At 41.5% G+C, this 27,646-nt stretch overlaps 1 protein-coding gene across 3 annotated transcripts in view; it reads left to right on the forward strand.

Moving 5' to 3' along the window:
• The window catches only part of LOC126185181 (sorting nexin-7-like), a 142,773-nt gene that overhangs the window by 40,197 nt on the left and 74,930 nt on the right, over positions 1 to 27,646 (forward strand). For all 3 annotated transcript variants that reach the window (XM_049928038.1, XM_049928037.1, XM_049928039.1), the window contains exons 4-5: positions 2,732 to 2,896; positions 2,979 to 3,174. In XM_049928038.1, coding sequence (XP_049783995.1) covers positions 2,732 to 2,896; positions 2,979 to 3,174 — 361 coding nt within the window. The remainder of the gene's footprint in view (positions 1 to 2,731; positions 2,897 to 2,978; positions 3,175 to 27,646) is intronic.

Consider the following 27,646-nt stretch of genomic DNA (forward strand, 5'->3'; position numbering starts at 1 on the left):
GCTCATAATTGGACATGAAGATGTGAAAAGCTTTATCAAGGTCTCTTTCGGTCTCTTCCATAGCAGTGCCAGCCGTGAGAAAGAGGTTTCTCTGACGATTTCATTCTGGTCAAAAAATTGACTGAAGCCTCTCTCATAGATGATGGTGCTGTTCACGATGCAGTCAGGGTCACTGGGGGTGATGGATATGTAACTATCACAAAGCAGTTAATACACAGCCTCCATAATGCACATGGTAGGTACACTGAAACAGGAGCAGAGAAAAGACAGCTGACAAGTCCTCAAAAGGAAACGAGAAGAAGAAGAAAGTGATTAGAGAAAAGCTAAGAGCACTACCAAGTATGAAAACAAAACTCATGGGAAGTGCTGAGAAAGAGGTTTCTCAGATTGAAGTCGTAGTTCTCTCACTAAAAACTACCTGCTTGTGACTTCACTTAATGTCCATGTATGTGGCCTTACCAGGCTAGTGTATTATTGTTTCTCCTATAGTCATTTTGTTCAATTGGTATTTAGATTTTTTCCTCAGATCTCTTCAATGAAAGGGTAATTTTTTACTGAAATATTTAATGCTTTTCAATTTTATGTCTGTCTGCTCCCAGTAGCCGAGTGTTCCTAATTGACCACCCATCAGAACCGTGAATATGACCCCCAAGAATAGATACATACTTGTGTTGATCCATTATGCCTTTTAGAATGATGTAATCACCCAAGGAATGCCCAAAAACATTCGCCAGAACATAACACTTGGTCCTGGATCCTTCTCATGATTGTTGCTGGGTGTTTGCTTTCAGACATTTTATGCCTGCACGCATACAGCCACCTATTTGATGTAGCATAAAACTCGATTAATCTGAAAGTTCACCTGTTGCCACTCAGTGGACATCCGGTTGCTGTATTGGTGTGCAAGTTCCAGCCTTTGTCCTCAATGAACAGCAATCAGCATAGGTGTGTGGACTAGGTGACTGCTACAGAGGTTTATACGCAGCAATGTTCACAGAATGGTCATTGATGAGGCTTTGTTGTTAGTGCTGTGGTTTATCTGGGCAGTCAGTTGCTGAATACAGGGTGTGGCACTTAAATACAGACAAATTTCAATTTGAATTTCCTGCCGTATCACAGTTCCACCAGAGGTAGTGGTTGATGTTGTTGAAAGCCGTAGGCATCTAGTAAAGAGTTAGAACCTCGAAATGACAGAGATGTTACAGACAAGTGGGGAGTACAACCGTAGAGTCGCAGTTATCGAAAGCCTTCGTGCTAGGTGTTCGCCCACTGAAATAGTTAGATTCTTCAGGTACTCGAGATCAACTATTTATGATATTGTGGCCAAGTATAATGATTCGGAGAACTCTGGGTAAGGTTCTGCTAACCTGGTGGGTTAACCTCGTTCGAGGAAATACGTCACGAACTGCGGCAGTCGTCGAAAAGGCTCTGGCGCTGATTTTGGAGGACCCGGGGCCATCACTGAGGAAATTGGCATCAGTATTGAGTGTCAGCAAGTGAACAGTGCATCAGAAGTTAGAGGAGGACCTCATACGAGCCATTTAGTCCAAAACGCTCTCGTATAACGTTGACATGTTCTGGTCAAAGGAGTTATGGCCTACGAATAGCTTGGATTAGAGCCCCCTCAATTATTATGTGTAGACCGTAGTTGAAAGAGTTACCAGTAAGATGAGGCACCCCCATCTGTACACGCCACTACTGAAGCAGCATCCACAAATGTGGATAGCGCTGTTTTAAAGAGCACATGCAATTGCTTCAGGACGAGATTGGAGGCAGTCAATGTGGCTGAAGGGGGTTGCATCGAGTAATGTTACTCTTGAAGGATAACACTACTTATAAATAAAAGAATTTTCATTTTCTTTTGTATTTTGTTGTAATAAATTTGCTTTTTAAAAAATGTTTCATTTGTCTGGATTTAAGTGCCACACCCTGTAATTGGGCATCTATTCACCCATACACACCTCCATAGCTTTTGTTCAACCCAATCTTCTGTGGCCTGTGGTGCACCACTGTTACGTCTACTCCGGTTATGGATAGTGTCATTTTGCCATGGACAATATACTTTAACCATGCGTCTATCTCAAACTACAATTCCATTTTCAAAGTCTGTTAATTCCTGCTGTGGGGCCATAAGAATGTTGGAGACCTTTTCATATGAAACATTTAGTACAAATGACAGATCTACCAATGCACTGCCCTTTTATATCTTGTGTATGTTACACTTCCGCCATTTGTATATATTCATGTTTCTATCTCATGGCTTTCATCACCTCAATGTATTACCCAGCTACTGAATGACTAATATATGCTCTGTCACTGCTACAATAATATAATGAATAGGGAGCTTCGATGAGCCTTTACTAGCTAACTGTTGGCTCAGCTGTTGGTTCTAGTCCATAAGCTGTAAGTGGAAGACAATGATGGTTGACACCGAGATTTTTGATAGGTTGTGCAAGGGGTGAAATACATGAGATTTAACTTCCCTGACTTTTTACATGCTTGAATTAATATAAAATAGTTATTTACTGCAAGTTCCTCATGTAACATGATTCCGATGCATTCCATAGTCTCCTGGCACCCACTATTCACTAGCTAGTGTGAACTAGAATGGGCTACATAATAAATTTTATGTTGATATTTGAACATGACTGTTGTATTAATAATTATAAACATAATTTATTTTCTATTATGTAGTTATTGTGAACAGTGATTGCATTTTCATGTGTTGCAGCCCCTTCCAGCTAAACACACCTTAATAGCTCAGTTGGATCGGTACTCAAAAGAGTTCATTATAGCAAGAATGGCTCTTCTCCATCGCTTTCTTAATAGAATTGCAAGTCATCCTGTTCTGAGCTGTAACTTGAGTCTCAAAATATTTCTGACTGCAAAACCATCAGTGAGTATATAAAATGTGTGGTGGATCTTTCTGTTGACAGCCCTGCATGTAATAGTAATATTTTATTCATTTATTGCTGCAGGAATTTTCAATACACCGTAAATGCCGACTCAGTCTTCTTGGAAGAGTGTCAAACTCTTTGCAGAACTTGGCTTCAGTGTACATGATGCATCAGAAGAATTCAGAGTTTGACCGTATTAGGGACTATTTGACATCACTTGGAGAAAAACTTACAAATATAGACAAAATAGCACAAAGGATTCAAAAGGAAAGACAAGGTAAATGTAAATGTGCTAACTTAATTTCTCTCTCTCTCTCTCTCTCTCTCTCTCTCTCTCTCTCTCTCTCTCTCTCTCTGTGCACATGCATGCACACACGTATGCACGTGCATGTGTACTATGTCCTCTTTGCCTTTATGTTGTTATTTACTTGTAAACATCCCTGTTTCACTCACAGATGGAGTGAGGGGAAGAAAGATTGTCTACAGGTCCCTTCCAAGCCCTAATTTCTCCTATCTTGTCTTTGTGGTCTTTATGCAAAATGTACATTGGCAGCAGTTGAATCATTCTGCAATCAGTCACAAATGCCAGTTCTCTGAATTTTCTCAATAGCATTTTGTGAAAGGAATGTCTTCCCTCCAGGGACCCCTCATTTGGGTTTACAACCATCTCCATAGTACTTGTGCGTCGATCGAACCTACCAGTAACATATCTAGCTGTACACCTCTGAATTGATTCAATGTCTTCCTTCAATTCGAGTGGGTAAGGATACCAAACATGAACAGTACTCAAGAATGGGTTGCACTTATGTTGTATACCCAATCTCCTGTATAAACGAGCTACACTTTCCTAAAATTCTCCCAATAAACTGAAGTTGACCATTCACCTTCCCTACTCCCAACCTTATGTGCTTCATCCATTTTATATTGGTTTGCAACATTATGCCTAGATCCCCCCAGGGGGTCCACAACTCTTTTTGTGGATACATGCATAGCGAGCACGGGACCCCGAGCTAATGTGGCCCTCCTTCCTTTCCGGGCTGCATACCTACCTTTTCCGCATCCTTCCCCATCCCCGTCTCTGCCCCCCCCCCCCCTCACCTCCGCCTCTTTCCTTCCCTTTCTCCCCCTCTGGGCTCTGGGAGTATGTTTTGTGCCTACGTCTGGAGACGGACGCTCGAAAATGTAAACTAGTCTCTCTTCTTTGCTTTCTCTGCTGGCAAGTCTTTGTCCTTCCCTTGTCGTTCTCTTTTCCTTTCCTCTTCTCTTTACCCATTTCTCCGCTGCGGCATTTGAAACCACTCTTCTTTTCTTTCCCTTTCTTTGTTTCTCCCTTTCTCTTTTTTCCTCCCTGTGCGTGTCTGAAGGCCAACCCACGCATTCCCATGCATAGCTGGTGACGAGGTAACGCGTAATTCCCCATCCTGAGTAGACAGGTAGGACACGTACGTACCCTCTGGTAACGGCCAATCCCAGGGAGGAGTGATTACCCGAGCTGATACCTTCCGAAAGTGCCGATTGGTCCCTCCATCCGTTTCTCGGGAGGTGTGACCTGAGGTGTGAACAATCATCTAAGGCGGGAGTGCCCTCAGCGAGGGCCCCCACAAGGAAGGAGCATGCCATCGGAGACGCCGGTAATCATGGGGGGATACTTCCGCAATGGTTTCCTCATAATCTACTATGTCTGCTCACAAGCGTAAGTTCAATGAGTCTCAGCCACGGACAGTTCTTCCATCGTTGCCACAGTTCCTTGTTGTTTCTCGGTCTGACGAAGGTCACGACTTCTCCATGGTGAACCCTTTCATTATTCAGAAAGGTGTCGACGCAATTGCAGGTCCTGTAAAGTTTTGTTCCAGATTACGAAATGGCACCTTGTTAGAAACAGTCAGTGCCCTCCAGGCACAAAAATTGCTGCATACTTCACTGCTACACACCTTCCCTGTCCGGGTAGAAGCGCACCGCACTTTAAATTCATCACCTGGGGTTGTTTATACACGCTCCCTTGACGGATTGTCCGACAAGGAAATTCAAAACTACCTGTCTGATCAGGGCGTCACGGCTGTTCATCGAGTCATGAAAAGGGTTGAGATGAACATTGTTCCAACCCGTACTGTCTACTTGACATTTGACAGAGTTCAACTCCCATCGAACATAAAAGCGGGCTATGAGATAATTTCCGTTCGCCCTTGCATCCCGAACCCTACGCATTGCTATCGGTGCCAGCGGCTCAGTCATACCAGCCAGTCCTGTTCCAATCCGGCCAAGTGCGTTATGTGTGGCAAAGATGCCCATGAGGGTGCTCGTCCACCTCCATCCCCTCGTTGCATCAACTGTATGGGTGACCACACTGCTTCCTCTAGAGATTGCCCCATTTTTAAAGACAAACGGCTCATTCAGGAAATCAGAGTGAAGGAAAGGGTGTTGACCTTTGCTGCTCGAAAGTTATTTGCCAGTCGAAAGCCCACTGTGCCTCACACAGGTAAATACAGCACTGTCCTTGCCTCCCCTCGGCCAACAAAGGAGGCAGCCACTCAGACTTGTGATCTCACCTTTAGTGCCACGATCGTCAGATCGGCCAGCACAAAGATCGCCCGTTCAGCCTCCCCACTCTCACCTGCTCACTCTATGGCTCACCTTTCATCGGGTTCTGCTAAATCTTGAGCCCCAAAATCAGACACCCGGACTTCCAAAAAAGAGCCTACTTGTGAAGATTTTTTACGTACCCCAACTTCACAACCATTGGTTCCTCCTTCATCTCAACGCTTTGTTTCCAAAAAGGCTAATTAGAAACCCCGTTCCTCTCCTTCTCTGCCACAGCGTGTCTCATCTACAGCACCGCCTGGTGGTAACTGCCCTCGGCTGTCTTCTGTGTCGCCGAGGCGCACTGCTGGCAGCCGATCAACCAGCTGATCACTGGTGGCAGGAGCTGCTCCTGAACAACCTATAGATCAGGATCTTCTGCCTTCGGCTGAATGCCGTTCCACGCTGTCGGCCACAAGCTCTGAGCAGTCGTTGAGTTGAGGGCAACCTTGGTCACATTCTTCCATTTTCTGTCCACCCTATAGCCGGCCGAAGTGGCCGTGCGGTTAAAGGCGCTGCAGTCTGGAACCGCAAGACCGCTACGGTCGCAGGTTCGAATCCTGCCTCGGGCATGGATGTTTGTGATGTCCTTAGGTTAGTTAGGTTTAACTAGTTCTAAGTTCTAGGGGACTAATCACCTCAGAAGTTGAGTCCCATAGTGCTCAGAGCCATTTCTGTCCACCCTATGTCCATTATCCATTGGAATATCAGCGGCATTCGAGCCATTTCCCCCATGTTCAGTCAGTCCAATTTGATCTACCCTCTGTTGAAGGCACTCCAGCACATGGAGGACTCTTGATTCTTCTCCATGATACTCTCCATTATCACCCAATCCCCTTACACACTTCCTTCCAAGCTGTCGCTGTTCGTCTTTCCGTTTCTGGATATACCTTCTCTCTTTGTACTGTCTACATTCCATCGTCCACACCAATGCCACGAGCTGATCTTCATCTTCTTGGTCAGCTTCTGCCCGCCTATTTACTGGTTGGGGACTTCAGTGCTGGGGTGATCTCCGCATCCTTGTCCGCGCAGCTGACTATTGATGGACGTCTTCCACCAAGCGGATCTTGTTTGCCTCAACACTGGGGACCCTACGTTTTTGTCTGCCTCCACGACAAATTTCTCTCATTTGGACCTTTCGGTCGGTACTGTTCCGCTAGCCCGGTGCTTCGAATGGTTCGCTCTTGCTCATACACACTCGAGTGACCACTTTCCATGTGTCCTTAGATTGCAGCCACAACTGCGATATATATGCCCAAGACGCTGGAAGTTTGCCCAAGCCGATTGGACACTTTTTTTCGTCTCTAGCGACATTCGATGACCGTCACTTTCCTAGCGTAGACGATGAGGTCACTCATATTACAGAAGTTATTCTTACAGCTGCGGAACGTTCAATACCTCCGGCGCCCCCCAGTTCCTTGGTGGAACGAGGCATTCCATGCCACAATACATGAGCGGCGACATGCTCTTCGCGCTTTCAGACACCATCCTACTTTGTCCAACTATATCCGCTATAAGCAGTTCTGTGTGTGATGCCGTCGCGTCATCCGCGATAGCAAGAAGGCAAACTGTGACTTCTTTACTAGCTCCTTTAACACCTTCACTCCCTCCTCGGAAGTTTGGAGTTGGATTCAGGGATTAACTGGTGCGCCTAGTTTCTCCCCAGTCTCTGGGCTCACTGTCGCGCATGATAAATTAGTGGACCCCGGCACAATTTCTAACTCATTGGGTCAACACTTTGCTGAGATTTCGAGCTCTTCAAATTACCCGCCAGCATTTCTCACAAAGAAATGTGCAGCGGAAGTGCAACCTCTTGCCTTCTCCTCGCAAAATCGCGAAAGCTACAATACTGTTTTCTCCATGTGGGAACTCCAACATGCACTCTCTTCTTCTCGCTCTTCCGCCCAGGGCCGGATGGTATCCACATCCAAATGTTGCTGCATTTATCATACCATAGTCTCCGCTACCTTCTTCACCTTTAATCGAATTTGGACCGACAGTACTTTTCCCAGACGATGGCGGGAAGCTATTGTCATTCCTGTCCCGAAACCTGGAAAGGACAAACATCTCCCCTCTAGCTATCGCCCCATTTTTCTCTCAAGAGTAGTGTAAGGTTTTGGAGCGTATGGTGAATTGCCGTTTAGCCTGGTGGCTGGAGTCCTGAAGTCTAACACCTGCCCAATGCGGTTTCCGAAAGCATCGTTTTGCAGTTGACCATCTTGTTGCTCTCTCCACTCCCCACTGCTCTCAATTGTGGACGGTGAGACACCTTTTACTCGAGTGCCCCTATTTTACTCTGTTACGCACCCGTCTACAGCTGTCGCTTGATATATCTTCCATTTTAGCGGATGACATGCGATCAGCCTATCGCGTTCTCGAGTTCATTAGTGCTAGTGAGATGACGTCAGTAATTTGAAGCCCTTTTTGGGGACAAACAAACCCCCTTCTATAATGGTTTTTTAAGCTTTCCTTCTGTTTTTGGTTTCCCCACTTTTTTGAGTTTTGCTCCCATTGCTTTTTTTGTCACAGACCAGGCACTAATGACCATAGCAGTTTTGCGCCCTAAAACCATAACAGAAAAAGTCGATTTAACCGCCATTATAGTGGATACTCTACAATCTTCATAGTAGATATGACAACGACCAGTCATTAATAACTACCCAAAACTGCATCGCAATGAAATTACTAGTACTCGCAGCCGAACTAGAATTGTCATTTCACAGATTAGAGCACAGGAGTCATAGATACATCTTTTGAAAGGGTAGTGTTATGCCGCTTTAAAAGATTGTATGTTGTACACAATGCCAAAACACTGAAGAAAACATCTTTGTGGTAGAACTGAATCCAAAATTGACCACACCACTAATTCACGATTTTCCTTTGAAAAGTTTTGTTTAGTTACTGCAGAGAGAACACATGCACAATTTTTGTTACAATCCTCCAAAGTAAAAAAAAGGGCAGAAATATAACGTTGCTTATTAGATTGCGTGGGAAAGGTGGCAGCCTGAAGAGTCCCAGTCTGCACCTTCTGTTAAAAATAAACATCCACTGAGGATGATGATCCAACTGGTACCCAAAATTCGTCCATGTGTATAAAGTTTGGGCAGTACACATCTTGTATACTTCATTAGGGTGGTGTTGTGAGATACTCAGTACAGGGTGTATTAAATATTTTTAGTATTATTTGGCAATTGCAAACTTTTGACAGTTATGCTACGGTCATGTATTAGCTTTGACATTCCACAAAAGTTCCTTACCCTGGTATGGCTTACTATCTTGTGATTTACTACCATGTTGATATTTTCTGACTGCGAAGTTCATTTTCATGATAGTTAAGAGTTACTGTGGCACTTAAGACTGTCTTCCATATCAGTCAGTTGGTGTATCTAACAAATTACAAATCGTACTGTTGTTTGGATGCCGTTTTACCCTCCACCTCCCATTTCAAAACGCTCTGCTTGAGTCTGTTCTCACTACAGAGGAAGATAAGAGCGCATACTCTAGTAAGACCACATCAATAACTAATGTAGTTTTATAGTAAAGCGACGTACAGTTTGACTCCAGCTATTCGAGCAGCCCGTTGTGACAAGTTAACATCTCAACTGTTGTGGTTATTTGCTGTTACGGCCTGTTTGATCGAATTTTCATGTGGCAAAGGAAAGATTTTTAACTCTGTGACATCTCAAGAGTAAATGAAGATAGATTTGCCACGGTCATCATTGGAGCTAGCTTACTTTGGTAGCAGTCAGTACGATGGTGATGGAGATAGGACAGTCAGATTCTTGTCACTGTCGTTTTATTCTTGGTGTCAGATTTTAGACTTGTCTTTAAACCTGCAGGAGGAGAGAATGGAAATTAAATATCCAGAGGTATGGCGCAAAACGAGGAGCATTCGTAGTATACACGACGGCAGTACACGTTATTGAGCAAACGGAATTCTACGCATTAAAACACAATAATTTGAAACGTATGCCTAAACCTAACGATAATTACGGATCAATACACTAGCATATATGGTAGTAAAACTGACTCAGCTTTCTAGTGCTCGGGCAGGCTATGTTTCTTTGGTACTCTGTGGTCTTAAATATGTTTCTAAGCAGGAATATACTACAGAGGCTCTCCTGCGAATCCTGCAGAACTAGCACTCCTGAAAGAAAGTATATTGCGGAGACATGGCTTAGCCACAGCCTGGGGGATGTATGTATACTGGTAATAAAAATGATAAAGAGGAGACACATACTTGTATGAAACACGCAATCTACAAACGCTCTTAAAGTGAAAATTGTGTTGGCTGATGACAGTTGATACTTGTCAACCAGCAATTTAAGGGTTTTGGGAATTGTGCAACACCTTCGGTGCAGCATTGAGGAAAAATCCAGTGAGAAGTCAATTGTAATGCGAATTAGCAACTGCTTTACATGAATTATGTTTTGACTGAATATATACCATGAGATTACGTTACTTTATCTACGCATCTTGCCAGAGATGGAAGGGCTCCCTTAGTTTCTTTCGTAGTAAAGTGTATTAGTTTCTCGGCCCACCAACCTAAAATTTAGTTGACTATTTGAAGCGAATAAGGTTTCTAATCAGTGCATAGCAAAACAGAACTTGGGTACGTGAAGTACAGTAGATCTTGCCCAAAAGTTGTCATCATGAAGTATTTGGTGAATTTATATTCCTCACAAGTGTCTTCTAACCACACTGCGTGCCTATGGAATATCGCCTCAGCTGTCGACTGGATTCGTGATTCCCTGTCAGAAAGGTCACAGTTCGTAGTAATAGATGGAAAGTCATCGAGTAAAACAGAAGTAATATCCAGCGTTCCCCAAGGAAGTTTTATAGGCATTTTAGTGCTTCTGATCTATATTGATGACGTAGGAGATAATCTGAGTAGCAGTCTTAGATTGTTTGCAGATTATGCTGTCATTTACAGTCTTATGAAGTTATCAGATGGCCAAAACGAATGGCAAAATGATTTAGATACGATATCTCTATGGTGCGAAAAGTGGCCCTGAATAAGGAAAAGTGTGAAGTTATTCACATGAGTACTAAAAGAAACCAGCTAAATTTATATTACGTGGTAAGTCACACACATCTGAAGGCTGTAAATTCAACTAAATACTTAGGGATTACAATTACAAATAACCTAAATTGGAATGATCACATAGATAATATTGTGGGTAGAGCAAACCAAAGACTGTGATTCATTGGCAGAACACTTAGAAGGTGCAACAGGTCTACTAAAGAGACTTCTTACACGACGCTTGTCCACACTATTCTGGAGTATTGCTGTGTGGTGTGGGATCCACATCAGGTGGGACTGATGGAAGATATCGAAAAAGTAGAAAGATGGGCAGTTCATTTTGTGTTATCGCGAAATAGGGGAGATAGTGACACAGACATGATACTTGAGTTGGAGCGGCAATCATTAAAACAAAGGCATTTTTCATTGCGATGGGATCTTCTCATGAAATTTCAATCACCAGTTTTCTCCTCCAATTGCGAAATCATTCTGTTGGTACCCACCTACATAAGGAGAAATGATCATCACGATAAAATAAGAGAAATCAGGGCTCGCACAGAAAAATTTAGGTGCTCGTTTCTCCCACGTGCCGTTCGAGAGTGGAACGGTAGAGAGACAGCTTGAAGGTGGTTCATTGAACCCTCTGCCAGGCACTTTATTGTGAATAGCAGAGTAATCATGTAGATTTTGTCTGTCTTTCTTGTTCTGTGTCATCCCTTGTTACCTCTGTTGCCTAGTTTCTATTCCTTGTGGGTTTTCATGGTCGTGGAAACAGGGACCGATGACCTTTGCAATCTGGTCCCTTCAGCCCCACAAACCAACCAACCAACCAACCAACCACAGGACACATAGTCAAAAATAGTCACCAAATCTGTTGGCACATTTATCCCATTGTAACATTAGCTGGGCCGGCTGCGGTGGCCGTGCGGTTCTGGCGCTGCAGTCCGGAACCGCGGGACTGCTACGGTCGCAGGTTCGAATCCTGCCTCGGGCATGGGTGTGTGTGATGTCCTTAGGTTAGTTAGGTTTAAGTAGTTCTAAGTTCTAGGGGACTTATGACCTAAGATGTTGAGTCCCATAGTGCTCAGAGCCATTTGAACCATTTGAACATTAGCTGGTAGATTCCATCCTTGAAGAAGCTAGTAGGCTGCTGTCGGATACAGGCCAGGACCCAGTCTCACACTTCATCGTCCGTTGCGAATTGATGTTTTAGAGGTCAAAACACATGAGTCACATGGTGAAAGGTTGAGACGGTACAGTGGATGTTTCAGCATTTGCCACCGAAACTGCTGCAATGTTATCTTCACCGCATTGGCCGTGAGTGGGCAGGCATTATCATATAGGAGGATAATGCCATTGGACAACATGCCTCAGCATTTCGATTTGATCGGTCATCTAAGGTTCTGTGAAGTGGCTTGATAATGCTGGGAATTGATGGTGGTTCCTCTTTCTAGGAACTCTACAAGCAGTGGGCCCTTGTCAAAAAAGGACGATGTCATGACCGTACGAGAACTGGTGTGCATGGCCTTTGATTTCTTTGGAGGTGGTGAAGTCATATGTTTCCACTGCATGCTTTGATGCTTGCTTTCCGGTTCAAACTGATGACACTGTTTCGTCACGTGTGACAGTATGCAACAGAAAGACATATTCCTCCTCATGATAATGTTGCAGATGACACAGACAGTGCCATTCGAGTATTGTGCTGTTCGGCAGTAAGTTAGTGGGGAACCCACTGTGCACACATTTTTGGGAAGTTAAAGTGTTGATGCATTATGGGCGGTGCTCACGCTAATATCCAGTAACCGATGGATCGCATCCATGGTGATTCTGTGGATGTCCTAGGCTAAAGCATTCACTTCCGCAACCATTTCTAGTGTGATGACACAATGAACCTGTCCAGGACGAGCATTGTCTTCCACTGACTCGCGCCCCTCAAGGAATCGTTTGTGCCATTACACAACACTTGAATGACTCAGACTGTACTCACCATACACAGCCTTCATCCATAAATACATTTTACGGCCTCCAGCTCCCTCCTCCTCCAAAAATAGAATCACTCCTTGTTGTTTCTGCTTACTCACCTGCATGTTTGGTAGTGGGCGATAACTTGTGTGACCGCCTTCTCTTCGGTGTGAAACCACACTGGCGCTATGCAACACCAAGTGGAATGCACGCGTCAGTCTCTCTACCAGTAGACGGGCACCACCATACCTGCTGTTACGGGATGCTACCTTGTGTGTAAGGCAAAGGTAGACACACTAGCCAGGTTTCATTTGAATGAGCCTCATATATCCAACCCCACCATGCTGTTTCAGCAGGTGAATAAAGCAAATTAATTAATGCGCTTCAAACCATTAAGCCTGTACCTTCAACGTAAAAAGAGAAAATGTACATAAAATCAGCAGATTGGGGAAAAATTGCATCACACCACAAATGGGCTTTCTGTTAAATTATGATCACAGCAAAGTTGTACTTGGTCAGCCTGAAGGAACCAAAAAGCTCATGATGTAAACTACTGGTTTCCACAAGTTTTCCTGTTTGATAGAAGACAAAATGCAAGGAAAACCATCACCACTAAAGGTGCTCTCTCAATACAGGTAAGCATGGGTTCAGGTCATATGTGGATGAATTGATGCCATCAGCACAGGGAAGACCTTTGTGGCTGTCTTGCAGGAAGCATGTTTTAATGACATTAAATGTATCTGCAATTGCAAATATGGACAACTATCAGCTATATAATTAAATGACAGTGAAAATTTGTGCCGGACCAGGATTCAAACCCAGATTTGCAACTTACCGTGAATGTGTCGTACTTCTGAAGAACACGGGCACTACGATATGCTATAGTCATCACATTTTAGGGAGTGTCTATCCATTCAGTATTTAAGAATGTGTGTTGACAAAGAGGAGAGTGCAAAACGGAAATGGCTGTATTTGCTGGTGATTAACTTGCTGTCATGGTGAATGTATTAAGTAGAAAAATACGTAATAAATACTACATGCCTCCACATGATTCCCCTAGGCAAGTCTCCTTGACCTGACAGTTTCAGTGCCCCCTCCCCTTCATCATGTGCAGTAACATAAGTGCACATGGTGCAGTACGGCTTTTTGCAATAACCACCTGCTCTGAAGAGTGAGTTTCAGATAACATTTTGGTTTTGGAAGACATGTTTTTTGACCAATGTAGCACACTTCATTGCTGCTACAGGGTCAGTCAGTCATTGATCTTTTGGTTGCACCCTGGCACCTGAACACATTTCTCAGAGGGAAGTGGTTGATGATCTGTGGTTAACAGAACGCATCCCAATTTGGATACAACTGCCAGACCATGGTGCCTGAAATAAAATGATCAGGATCAGGATGAGGTCCCACCAAGGCAAACTGGGCACTGTACATCTAACTTGCTGTGCTTGGACATTAGGACAGTGTCCAGGGCTGGGCTTATCAAATTAACATCATTCATCATACCACTGAAGCACCCATTCCACAGTCTTCAAACAAGCTATAAAACTAGTCTGTTGTCTGGAAGAGAGGTAAGTGCTGTTACAATGTTGGTGGTTTATAGGTAACACTTCATATGTTCTGGAGCCACCCTATTGAAGAGAACCACATACACATTTGTTTAAGGAGGACAAAATATAACGGAATTATTATGGAGAACTCACATCAGCAGCTCCTGAATACCATAACCTGTTCTACTAAACTAACATAGGTATAGGAAGCAGTTAGTATTATTTCCGAAAGAGGTATAAAATGCTGTATTAATGCTGTAATGAGAAATGGGACTCAGCTGATCAGTAAATGAGTCATTCCATGCCGTGTGGTCTGGAGGTTCCTGCATGACCATCATGAATTTTGCTGAAATTTTGTGTAAACATTTTGTACATGTTCCTTATTGGTAAAGTTTCATGATAAATAATTCAATACTGCTGGATATAGTCATTTGTTTGACCCCGTAGTGCAGCTATCAATGGAGCACCCACAAGTTTTTGCCAAAGTTGAGACATAATATCTTCGGCAATATTTTCTTGAAAGAAACCAAACTAGGCCACATTGTACAACTTTTTGTGTTGTCTTAAGCAAAATAATAAAAACAGATTTCCTGAACAGTTTTCGTATAGATAATTTGAAGAAATGTTGGCCGAAAAAAAATAGACACTCGGAAAAATGTGGAGTTTAGCTTTTTATCCTCAGGAACTAACTGCAGGATCGACACACAACTTTGCACTTAATGACTTACCAATACAAGGTCTCTGAAAATAAAACTTCATTCTCCTACTGCTTTCCATGAGTTACACATTGAGGGCAAAGTTAGTGATTTTTCCAGAAAAAGCAAAAAATGTGTATTTTTGGCCCACTTTCACAAAAAAGTGTCATCTGCAAACTCCTCCAAACCATTTTCATTAGAAAGACCTTGTTCCAAACCACCTAAAAACTAGATTTAGTTCTACAATCTTGAGCTTATAAGGCCACAGAAAGCAATGATAAGGTGGAGTTGCATTGAAAATGGGCCCATACTGCACTGGTACTCAAATTAAATCTTACACACTTTACCAAATTCTACGACTGTTTGGTACTCTGGGAAAGGTAATATCAGTAGTCCTGAGGACTAGGAAGTGAGTTAGTCCAAGTAACTCAAAAAACTTCAAAAAGGAGTGTCTTTTGTGACCACTCATTGTGAAACATTTGTCTGTTTTTATGCTGTACCTACAAAATCAGACTGGTTGTAAACTTAAAAATTTAACTGTGCAGTACCAAGATAGTGGAGACCATGCTAGTGTAATTGTTGCATAACAATTCCAGGCTGCACTGTATAAATGGCCCTCAGGTTTTTCACATTGTATAAATTTTGGTGAAGTTCATAGCAGTCTGTATGACATTTTTTGGAATAGTTTTGTGTTACAGAGAATTGTTAGTATGTCTTTTTATTGTCTAATGTTATTGACATGGTAGTTTAATTCCAGTTTAGGATGTAGCATACTTCATGTTGGCAAAGTTTGTAGTTTATATGGAACATTAGTGTACTGATGAAAAATTGTGCAAATGTGTTGCTATGGTCCATGGTGGCTTAACCACTGCTGGTTCCTTTTAAAATGAGAAAAACCATCATCCCTATCACAATAGGGCCCACACCAAATAGCTTTGCAACAGCAGCCACGGTCGGGTTTATTTATCACAAGTTCCCAAGCCTGATGTGTGTTTCTTTACAGAGGATCCCAAGGCTGATGATGCCTCTCTATAAGTGTGAGGCCAAAGATAGAAGAGGTCTTTTTTAGGATTCTAAGCTTATGTTTACTTCAAGCTGCTTGAGTTTCTTACAGGTTTCATTAATTTGCTGTTGAATGTCACGAGGAAAACTTTACTGCCAGCCATATAATGTCACTGATGGGATTGTGCGGGGAGAAATTTTGATAAGGCAGAACCCAAAAAAATTAGTTTACAGCAGTGATTGCCTCAAATTATTAGAGCCACAAAAAAGAGAAAACTATTCTTTCTATTGGATTCCTTATTCTATATAATTTTTTATAAAAAGAATTTTGAAGAGATGAATGCTGTAGAGATATCTAAAAAACAAAAGCTACTTATGTGCAGTTTTTCTGGCTCAACCTCATTTTGATATTACTTTCCACAGAGAGTTCTAAAACAATTGTACAACTAATAAAATATGTCAGATTTGAGTACCAGCAGAATATGGGCACATTTTCAATGCACCTCCACATTTTTGTTGTTTTTAGGGCCTTAAATGCTCACACAGTAAAACAAACTAGTTTTTAGGTGATTTAGAACATGATATTTCTTATGAAAATGGTTTAAAAGAGTTCTCAGAAGACTTGTTTTTTGTAAAAGTGGGCCAATAATAGCCATTTTTGGCGTTTTTAGAGAAATTGTCAACTTTGCCCTCAGACTCTAAACTATTGGAAAACAGGAGATTGAAATTGTGTATTCTAAGACCTTGTATGGGTAAGTTATTATGTGCAAAGTTTCAGGTGTATCCCACAATTACTTCCAGAGATATAAAAAGCTAAACTTCTCATTTTTTTGAGTATCAGTTTTTTATCCATATGAAATTTGCTCAGGAAATCTGTTTTATTATTTCACTTAAGAGAGTGCAAAAAGTTGTACAAGACTGCCTAGTTTTTTCTCTCATGAAAATATTGCCAGAGATAAGTCTCAAAGGGTGCACTGTTGATTGGTGAAAGTATTGAATTAGTTATGAAACTTTACCAGTAGTTGTTGGGAACATGTGCGAATGTTCACACAAAATTTCAGCAAAATCCATGGTGGTCATGCTGGAACGTTTTCCAAAATTACACCACTTGGAAACACTTTAACTTGATGTGAGACACAGGGCAATTCCCAACTCATTAAAGGAAGCTGTTTTAATATACCATTCTTAAGCCAAAATTCTTGAGTAGCTATCATAGTGTGTCACCTAACTAGCTCCATTTCAACTTTATTCTTGCATTTATCTTCGCCACTTTTCTTCTGGATACAGGAAGTAGTGATATCACTAAGAACCTTACCTTGCTGAAGGTATTAACTGCAGTTTACTGTGGAGGAATTGGGTTGGCTGCTGGGCTGCCACTTCACAATAGACAGCAGCATCTCATGGTGCAACAAATATATGAAATATACACTGAGGTGACAAAAGTGATCGAATACCTCCTAGTATTGTGTGTTGGATCTCCTTTAGTGGAGCAACTCAACATGGCATGGACTCAACAAGACTCTGGAAGTCCCCTGCAAAAATATTGAGCCATGCTGCCTCTATATCCATCCATAATTGCGAAAGAGTTGCCAGTGCAGGATTTTATTCACGGACTGACCTCTTCATTATATCCCATAAATGTTCATGGTATTGACATTCAGTTGTCTGTGTGGTCAAACCATCCACTCAAATTTTCCAGAAAGTTCTTTAAACCAGTCACGAGCAACTGTAGTTTGGTGACATGGTGCATTGTCATCCATAAAAATTCCATTGTTCAGTGGCAACGTAAAGTCCATGAGTGTCTGAAAATGGTCTCAGAGTAGCTGAACGTAACATTCTGAGTCAATGATCAGTTCAGTTGGATCAGAGGACCCAGTCCATTCCATGAAAACTCAACCCACACACAATTATGGAGCCACCAACAAATTTCACAGTACCTTGTTGGGGTCTGCACCACACTCGAACCCTACCATCAGCTCTTACCAACTGAAATCAGACCAGTTGTCAAGAGTCCATCTGATATGCTTATGAGCCCTGGAGAGGTGCTGCAGGTGTAATCATGCTGTTAGCAAAGGCAGTTGCATCAGTTGTTACTTTCCATAGCTCATTACTGCCAAATTTTGCCACAGTGGATATATTCATCATACGTCCCTCATTGATTTCTGTGGTTATTTCACACAGTGTTGCTTGTCAGTTAGCACTGACAACTATATGCAAACGCTGCTGCTCTAGGTCATTAAGTGAAGGCTGTTTGCCACTGCATTGTCCGTGGCGAGAGGTAATGGCACACTTTTGGCCCTGCGGATCTCGCAGTATTGAATTCACTTAAAGATTTCTGAAATGAAACGTCCCGTGCACCTAGCACCAACTACCATTCTGCATTCAAAGTCTGTTAATTCTTGTCATGTGGCCATAATCACTTCGGAAACTTTTCTCACGAAGTACCAGAGTACAAATGGCAGTTCTGCCAATGCATTGTTGTTTTAAACATATGTACACAGTACTGCTGTCATCTGTATATATGCATATCGTTATCTCATGACTTTGTCACTTCAGTTTATTTTGTACCCTGGCACTTGTATGCTGTACAAATTCTCATCTAACCATGGAGTGACTGTTCAGTAACCAGCTTTTGGCATTTCAAGTGCCAGTTTAAGGCACAAATGACAGAAGCTGCTTCTTGAGGCACCTAAGTGCAAGATTTGTATACAGTGTTTATCACAATTAGTAGTGAAAACTGATAAGGGTGAAAGTGTACAGGGGAAAGGGGGTGCCAGATAAAAAGGTGCATGTGTGGAAGAATCTTCTTGAATCAGTCTTGGGTGTTTCTGTGTTGCTACAAATAATTCTTTTAGATGTGTGTGTGATGAGTATTAATATATTACAGAAAACTCAAGCAAATCTACTACTACTTTCTTTTGAGGCATAGAAGTATTTTAAATCTAAGTTTAGAGAATAAAGCAATCCACACTCAAGTTTTAGATCTTTTGTTAATAATTTTTTAAGGTGAGCCTTATAGTTTAATATTATATTTATGGAAAGGCCAAAATGGAGAGACACCTTTGACTATCCACTATTTTTTCCAGATCAAGTCTTCAGCTTCTGCCTACTAGATATGTTTAATGTAAAGGCTGAATTGTGTGTGATCTGTAAGCCATTAGAGCAGATGAGGCTTCTTTGAGGAAAGATCATCTGTTGTGATTCATACAGCAGCCAAAAAGGTGAATTGGTGTGACAGGGTTGAAAATGTGCCGTTCCACTTTCGGCTCCAATAAACTGATGGAAAAAATCATAACACCAAAAAATAATCAGTGTGGAGTAATGAAATTTTGGGAATATATTTGTCTGAGTAAAATATTTAAGTAATTAACACTGCAAGATCACAGGTCAATGTAAGTGCGAGGTAAGCTGTTGCTTGTTGTGTCGTGCAGGTGCCAGACGTCAGTTTGTGGGATGGAGTTCCATGCCTGTTTGCATGGGATAACCCCAAGAATGCTACTATAGTTCAATTCTTTTATCTTGGCGGCTCGTGCATGCCTGCCCAGACGCGGGAGATTGCTGCGTTGCCAGTTGCACGCGCCAAGAGAAGCAGCGCCGTAGTGTCGCAAACTTAGGCGCAGTTTATGAAGTAAAGCCACCAAGGCCGCATTAACCCTTTCGCTACTTCAGAGACGTGCTCCCCGCATTCCGTGCTGTGCGCGATTTTGTCATCACTGCACGACACATGGTGTTCCGACTGCTTTGACACACTTATCATTCGATTCCTCAAAAACTATTTGGCCCAAAAACTTGATTTTTACACATCTTCTTGACTGATACCTTCCCCCCATAAATGACCTAATTTTGTTTCGATGTTCAACGCAGTTATTGTGCAGCATTAAATGTAGCAAACCATTGCACGAAATTTTGAAGAGTTTGCAGTGGTAAAAGTCCATACTTTCCGTATGGTCGATTTTGGTTGGCACTAGAAATTTCATAAAATTACATTCAAACGAATAAAATTCATGAAATAAGACTTCGATATTGTTTTCAAGTAAAGAAAATATGAGGCACTAAACAAGATTTGAACTCAGAATTTTTAACTTAGTAGCCCAACACCTTAACCATTACACTAACGCAGCTCGTCGTTGAACTGGATTCCTGGAGGATTTTAAAGAGTCACACAAAATACCGACAAATACTGTTGGTATGACTATGAATTACTCACGTTTCGTCGAAGTACAATAGGAAATAAACATTTACCGCTGTTCTTTATTGCGAAAAAGCGGTTAGGGAGAATGAATTTCCTTGCTATCGCCTGAATTAGGAGGCTTATTGCTTGTTTGGTTTAATTAGTTAGTAGAATAAAGGTCGGGACACACACGTCCGGGCCGTGTCAGGGCCGAGCGTCGGACGAGTGACGGCCGTGCTCCGGTCCGTCCCTGCAGGGGCCACACGTGACTGGGGCACGCCCGTGTCTTTGTTGTTCCTTGTGATGACTCGGACGCGGTGACCTGTGTTTCTGTTTGTGAAAGCTGTAAAACATGTTCACTAATTTTCGTAATAGTGAATTAGGACTTATAGCACTTCCTTTAGACGAAGAGGGAAAAGAACGAAGGCAAACAAGAAGAAGAAAATTATGGATCCACAGTGCCTGGAAAACAAGACCAGTACAGGGAGAGCTTCGAACATTATTTTCTCATCTCATAGATGATGAGACTAAGTTTTATGAATATTTTAGGATGACGCAGTACACCTTCTGTGAACTTTTAAAGAAACTAGAACCAAGACAGAAAAAACATTGCATTCGGTATATTGCAACAGAAATTTCGAATATTTAGAAGAATCCTTCAGGGAGATCGTAATAACCTTACAATGATTGTGACGGCAGCGTGTGTACTGTACAACTTTATTCGAAAAATGGAAGTTTATAGGGTGCCCGAACAGAGGATGGATCAAAAGGAAACTGCTGAGGGATCCGGAAGATCATCAAATCTTCGAAACCTACCTCGAATTCGTGGGAGATCAACAGATGCTGCATTTGCTGTACGAGAACAACTCAAAAAATTCCTGAACTCTCCACAAGGGACTGTGGAATGGCAAGAACATGTCGCCTTGGCGATATAACGATGACATAAACCAAACATGTGTTTGTAAAATAAAAAGTAAATAAATATCTTTCGGGTATTAAAACTTGTATAGTTTTTATCTTACCTTTGGCTTGTAGATCTGTTGCAGTTGTCTTCCAAACTCTGTCTTTGTACTCGATATCCCTGTAGTTTTCACTTCCCTGATCGTAAAGAACAGGAAACTTACGAACTTCTTCTATTAGTCGTTCCACATCCATGTTTTGTGCACAGAACAGTCTTGCGCAGTTGCACAGCTCACAATACAATTCTACCATCAGACCGTGTCCGTCATGTGAAAAATTAAACACGGCGAATCTCGCCCGGCCCGGCCCTGGCCCGTTGACGTTCCCCGTGCACGGCCCGGTCAAGTGGGGCCCGCTACATTTGTTTTAATGATGTATTTCGTTGTCCGGGTGATGGCCGATACTCGGACGTGTCTCGGCACGGACACGGTCCGGACATGTGTGTCCCGACCTTAAGAAGCAGTTGGTTTAAAGAATGCTTTTTCCAAACTTTCTTTTATAGAAAGTCTGCTATCAAGACATTGCTTTTGTTCAATTGCTTTATTTATGACTGAACGTTTCTAAAACGGAAGACACTCATCCGTGCTCTGTACTGCAGTCGAGCTCTGGCAACGTCGTTCTCTGTTCGTTGGCTGACTGTGTTTTGTGACGTCAGATGCGCAGAAGGAACCTAAACTCGGCCGCCGTCGTAAATGACGCGCACTTTACTGTCACATGAAATCACAACCCAGACAATAACTCCAATTGTAGGTCCATTGTGTCTAACACAAAGACAGGTTGGTTGCAGGCCCTCAATTGGCCACCTCCTGACCAACACACGGCCATCACTGACACCGAGGCAAAAGCAGCTTTCATCAGAAAACACAAGACCTCCACCCTGCCATCCAGTGAGTTCTCGGGTGACATAACTGAAGTCTCACAAAGGGCGCTTGTCAGTGGAATGTATGCTACAGGGCATCTGGCTCAGAGCTGTCCATGAAGTAACCAGTTTGTAACAGTTTGTTGTGTCATTATGGTACCAACTGATGCTCAAATTGCTGCTGCATAAGTATTATGATGTAGTAGAGCAATATGCTGAACCAGATGGTCTTTCCTCCCAGTAGTACCATGTAGCTGTCTGGAGCCCAGTCTTCTTGTGACCATATATTCTTGTGATAACTGCTGCCAGCAATCGTTTACAGTGGTGACATTCCTGACAAGTCTTTCTGCAGTATCGCAGAAGGTTCTGCGATACTGCAGAAAGACTTGTCAGGAATCCAGCTTCTTGTAGCCCTATTACACAACCTCGTTCAAAGTCTGTGAGGTGTTGATAGTGGCATGTTTGTCACCTTAAAGGCATTCTTGAGTAACATCAACTCACCACATCCAATCTCAAAGGTAAATAATGCTCATGACTTTTAAAATGTGTATTTGCATAGTCATAGTGGCACTACTAATCCCACTGTTAAGTGACTAGCAGGAAATTTGAATAATCATCTTCTTTCAGATGTGGTAACATGCCTGCCAACTTTCATTTATGTCACACAACTCCTCGTTGGTGCTGCAATTTATTTTTACCATCAGTGTATTTACAGGATTAAAAAAAAAGCTTCATTTTCTGAGGCTTTTGATGACTTCATTATCCAGAACCTTAAATGTTATTATGATACAGCAAACTATGCTCTTGTTGCTGCTTCAGGTTCTTCATCTGAAGCCAACATGTGGACAGTTTTATTAATGCTGAAATAGATTGTGAAGTCTCACAAGTTTTCATTAGCATTAACATTTCTGTTACTGCCAGAGTTAAATGAGTTGTAGATATGCTTCACAGCATACATGAAAATACTCAATGATCATTGATTGCCTCAATCAAATTTTTCTATTAGAAAGGTTGCTTCTCTGTGCAGCTATGAATCTACATCTTCTCGGAGCATGTTGAAGATACTGATTTTGTCACTGATTGCCATTTAGATTTACTTTTTCTGGGTATGCTTTTTCACCTCTTAAACTTTCTCTTTCACTATTTAGATATATCAATGTAGGACATACTTTTCATTAAGCTGTACAATTTTGCTATCAATATCCACCCAGTCCTAAAGTCTATCATCTGACAAATTTGTCATCTGCTTGTTTAACTGTTTCTCTGTTCACTCAAGGAGATAATTAATCTCCTCTCTTTGATGTATGTAGAAGACGTTCTTTAAGTAAATTTGCTTGTCTCTTAGTAACTCAGTTCATTTTTGTACCACCTCTAGATCCTGCTTATGATGTTGCTTTTGGTTTAACACAGATCACCTCACCTCTTCAGATAGGAGCTATGATAATTCTGCTATTGTTCCACTGCATGTCTAATTCTGTTATATAACTTCTTTTATTACACTTAGAAATGTCTCACAGAATGTTATCAATAATGAGATCACAAACAGTGGCATTTGACTCTGATCAAGAATGGAATCAATTGGATACTGTTTTAAGTAGATTTCATATGCCTTCTTGATCGATGTACATGACAATTGAAACTGAGACAGTCAGTCAAACAAGTGATATTCATGATGTTTTAATTATGACCGCAAAGAAATAAAGTTGTGTAATTAATTTTTTGTTGGTTTGCATCTACATGTCTGCAGTCATGGCACATATTCAATCTATGTACCACAATTCTGTCATGCACTGCCAAAATAAAAAGACGCAGCCTATTGATAAAGTGAAGTATCATTTCATATTTTGTTTTCTGAATTTGATGAAGGACAATGCTGCAACAGTCCATGCAGAATTGATGGAAGTGTGCAGCTGCAGTGCACCATCTTGCAATACAGTGGTTAGGTGACATAGACACTTTCAGTGTGGTCAAACGAGACTGAATGATGAATAACGATGTAGCAGACTATTTCTCTGTGAAGAACCAGGAATCACAAGAAAAGTGGAGGCCGTGATGCTTGAAGACCAGTGTATTGACATTATGAAAATAAAATGAAAATGAAAATTAGTTGTGGATGAGTTTTCAACATCGTGCAAAACATTTTGAACTCGACGGAGGTTGCAGCCAGGTGGGTTCAATACTGTCCACACCCATTCAAAAAGCATGCTAACTGACACAGCATCTGAAATGTTGCAGCCATGTCAGACTGCTTCTAAAGCCACCTAATGACAATGAACAAGTGGTAGATGTAAGATTATGATCCCGAGACACAGAAGCAAACTGCACAGGATAAATATATGGATTCACCACCACCACTACCAGTAAACGTGAAGGTACAACTATCACCAGTCAGGGTGATGCCGGGTGTACTCTGGGACTGCTATGTTTTGGTTCAAATAGATAATGCCTGCAAGAGGCACAGGAGCATACTACAGAAATCTCTGGGTGAGATTACAGGACAAAGTGTTGTGTGAAGCTGCCAAAGGGCTTCTTTTGCTCCACATCACCACCTCAGCTCACTCTGAATAGGACACACAGTAACACATGCTGCTTGTTTGGGCTATCAAATTTCACCTCAACCTGTCATGTTTTCCTGCAATGGCACACAGTGACTTCTTCTTTCCACAGCTGAGAGAGAATGGTCAAAATGCAGACTTCCAGAACCATGGTATCATTGAAGTAATCAGTGGGGAAGATTTCACATTGAAGGGTGTGCAGGTAAAAAAAGAATAACACCATTACCACATATCATGGCTGCAGTTAGATATACCCCCCACCCCCCAAGTCAATACTAAACTTGAGTAAAGTATCACTCATATAACATTTGCAGTGCTGAAATGACTCAGATACAGAACAAAACATCATCAAATGGTGTATGATATAAAGACAAGGTAAACATACACACGAGAAATGTGTGTACTTATTATCAGGGTTATTCCCAATGATGAACTCATTTTCAAAAATTCGTATGTATTCAAGTACAAATCCAAAATTAACAAGATTTATACGAGTTGAAAAGAGGAAGTTTCAAAGTTTTTGGCAGGTGGCGGTGGATGGGCAGTGATGGTTTCAGAAGTGGCTGGTAGAGTTTGGGTGGCAATAGGGCCGTCATTCCGTTTTACTGTCAAGTTGTGTGTGAGATGGCGACGGTGGAGCACAAGGTTTTCTGTGTTATTGAGTTTGCGAAAAGTGAGGTGCAAATTGCAGAGCAGGGGGCATTTCATACCAAATTCAGTGTTCAACAACTCGCAAAAGTATTAGCCATTGATTTAAGCAATTTAAACAGACTGTGAGTGTGTGAAAAGGAAGAAGCACAGGCAATCGCATGTATCAGAGGATGATGTCCAATGCATTCAAGAAAGTTTTGTGCGCATGCCCACTAAGTCTACAAATAGAGCCAGTTGAGAACTTGGAATACCCCAACCAACTGTATGGAACATTCTGAGACCGCGTTTGCTGTACAAGCCCTACCGATTACAACTTGTGCAGGTTCTCAACTCCAATGACAAAGAGAAGAGTCTCGCATTTCGTGGTTATGTGCTAGCAAAGATGGAGGATGACGCATTTCTATAGCGTGTATTTTTTAGCAATAAATCGAGGTTCCACCTTAGTGGAAAAGTTAAGACACAATGTTCACTTATGGGGTTTGGAAAGTCCACATCCTCTATTGCAACACAAAAGAGGCTCTCCGAAGATCAATGTGTTCTGTGTCATAACTCATACAAAGGTTTATGGACCATTTTTCTTTGTGGAAATAACTGTAACGGGAATCACGTGCCTGGACATGTTGGAACAATGGCTGTTCCCTCAAGTCATGGAAGATTCCCAGGACTTCATTTTCCAACAGGCTGGAACTCTGCTCCATTGGCTCTGTGATGTATGAGGCTTTTTGAATGACTCCCTTCCTCAGCACTGAATCGGTTGCAGGGGACTTCAGGACCTGGCTCTGCACTTCCGGTGACCAAGATCTCCTAATCTCACACTCTGAGACTATTTCTTATAGGGCTATGTGAATTAAACTGTTTATATCCCACCTCTGCCAACCACTCTGAACAATCTGCACAACTGTATCACTGCTGCTGTGCACTCAGTAACAGCAGATATGCTTTTGCGTGTGTATGACGAATTTGGCTATCGCGTCAATGTTTGCTGTGCAGCCAACAGTGGGCACATTGAACTTTTCTAACATTTATCACATTTATAATTATTAAATAATTATTAAAAACTAATTCAATACAAATTATTAAATTTATAAATTGATATCAAACATTATGAAAAAAATTTTGAAACCTCATCTTTTCATTGGTATAAAACTTGTTCAGTTTGGATTTGTACTTGAATAAATACAAAGTTTTGAAAATGAGTCCATCATAATCCTGTACTTATAGGACAACCCTGTACTTACACCTCAAATTAATCAGACATAAGAAAGATTTGAGCCCATTTACTGAAAGCACCTGTCACATTTTGAACATGTTATTGCTTACGTGAATAAGATAACCAAAAGCATTAGATGTGTACTATGTTACACTACTGTAAACTTACAATGAAAAAACTTTACTGAAAATTTGGTAGAATTCTCCTTAAGAAAATTTTGAGATATATTTAACAAGGAAAATGGGATCCAGTAGATGGAAAGAGGAAAATTGAAATAAAACAATATTACGAAAGAGAGGCTCCAGCCTCTGTCTACAAAACAGTTCTCATCATTTCCCTGTTGTGAAATTTGATTTATGAACATTATCCTGGTATTAGGAGAGAAAGTGGGTTCTGTTTCTCGAACTTGAGAACTTCGGTATTTTCCTGAATAAGTACCGTGTGTTCATTCATTATGGTTCCCAGAAATAGCTCAATGGGAATTCTGGGATGGTTTCTTTGAAAAGACTGATTTCTTGTCCTATCTTTTTCTAGTGTGAGTATTTGCTGAGTCTGTAATGACTTCATTTTCAGTAAGATGTTGTACATTAGTCTGCCTTCCATCTGTCCAACATTCCTCGCAGAGAAAGAGCTTTGCACAAACTACTTGAATAACTTAACTCAGAAATTGAATTTTGTGTTCCCATATGGTTCTTCAGTGTAGTGTGAAGTACAGGAGTAAAACACGTACAGGTACATATACATTTGCAAGCAATGTCCTTAACAGTCCCGTGGGGAAAAATAGAAAATGAAATGGTGAACCTTGCCTGAGCATTCTTTGGACCACATTGCTCACAACTATGTAGACACCCTTATGCTCTCTAGGAAAACTGACAGCAGGTGTTTCACACTGAGAAACATACGTGCTTCCAGGCAATATGCAACTTGCAAGTGTGTATACATTCAGAAATAAACATGATTTCATTATTTATTGTGGCTTCTGTGGGTGTTGTATCATTTCATAATAATTTTTTGTGGGTTCTCATTATTGATTTGATAGATTGATTTCCTCAATGACTGTGTTTGAGTTACGAGTTATGAAATCATCAAATCATTGAATACTTAAACATCCTTCTATCTACATTTAAGCAATGGATGATTGTGCTGCAAGTTCTTAAAGATAACTTTTGGAATGTACTTTGGTACTTCCTGTACTCGTGGATGTTCAAATTCCAATTACTTGCTTGTAAAGTAATCTCTCTCAGAACAAAATCTGAAAATCTCTCACAGAATAAAAAGGATTAGCAATGGAAAAAATATTCATTACTATTGGTGGTGATTCTTGCTGTATGTTGTTGACGACCTAATTTGTGTGTGTGTGTGTGTGTGTGTGTGTGTGTGTGTGTGTGTGTGTGTAAGTACACCTGAGAACACTTCTGGTGAGGTGTCTGAATGTCTGTAGAGGAATGGCAACCAGTTCTTAGAGAGAGAAAACTAGGCAAGGTAATGATGTAGGACTCTGTTGCACCAGATTAAACAGTCTAATTCATCCCAA

The sequence above is a fragment of the Schistocerca cancellata genome, chromosome 4 (assembly GCF_023864275.1).
Source record: "Schistocerca cancellata isolate TAMUIC-IGC-003103 chromosome 4, iqSchCanc2.1, whole genome shotgun sequence".
Lineage (NCBI taxonomy): Eukaryota > Metazoa > Arthropoda > Insecta > Orthoptera > Acrididae > Schistocerca > Schistocerca cancellata.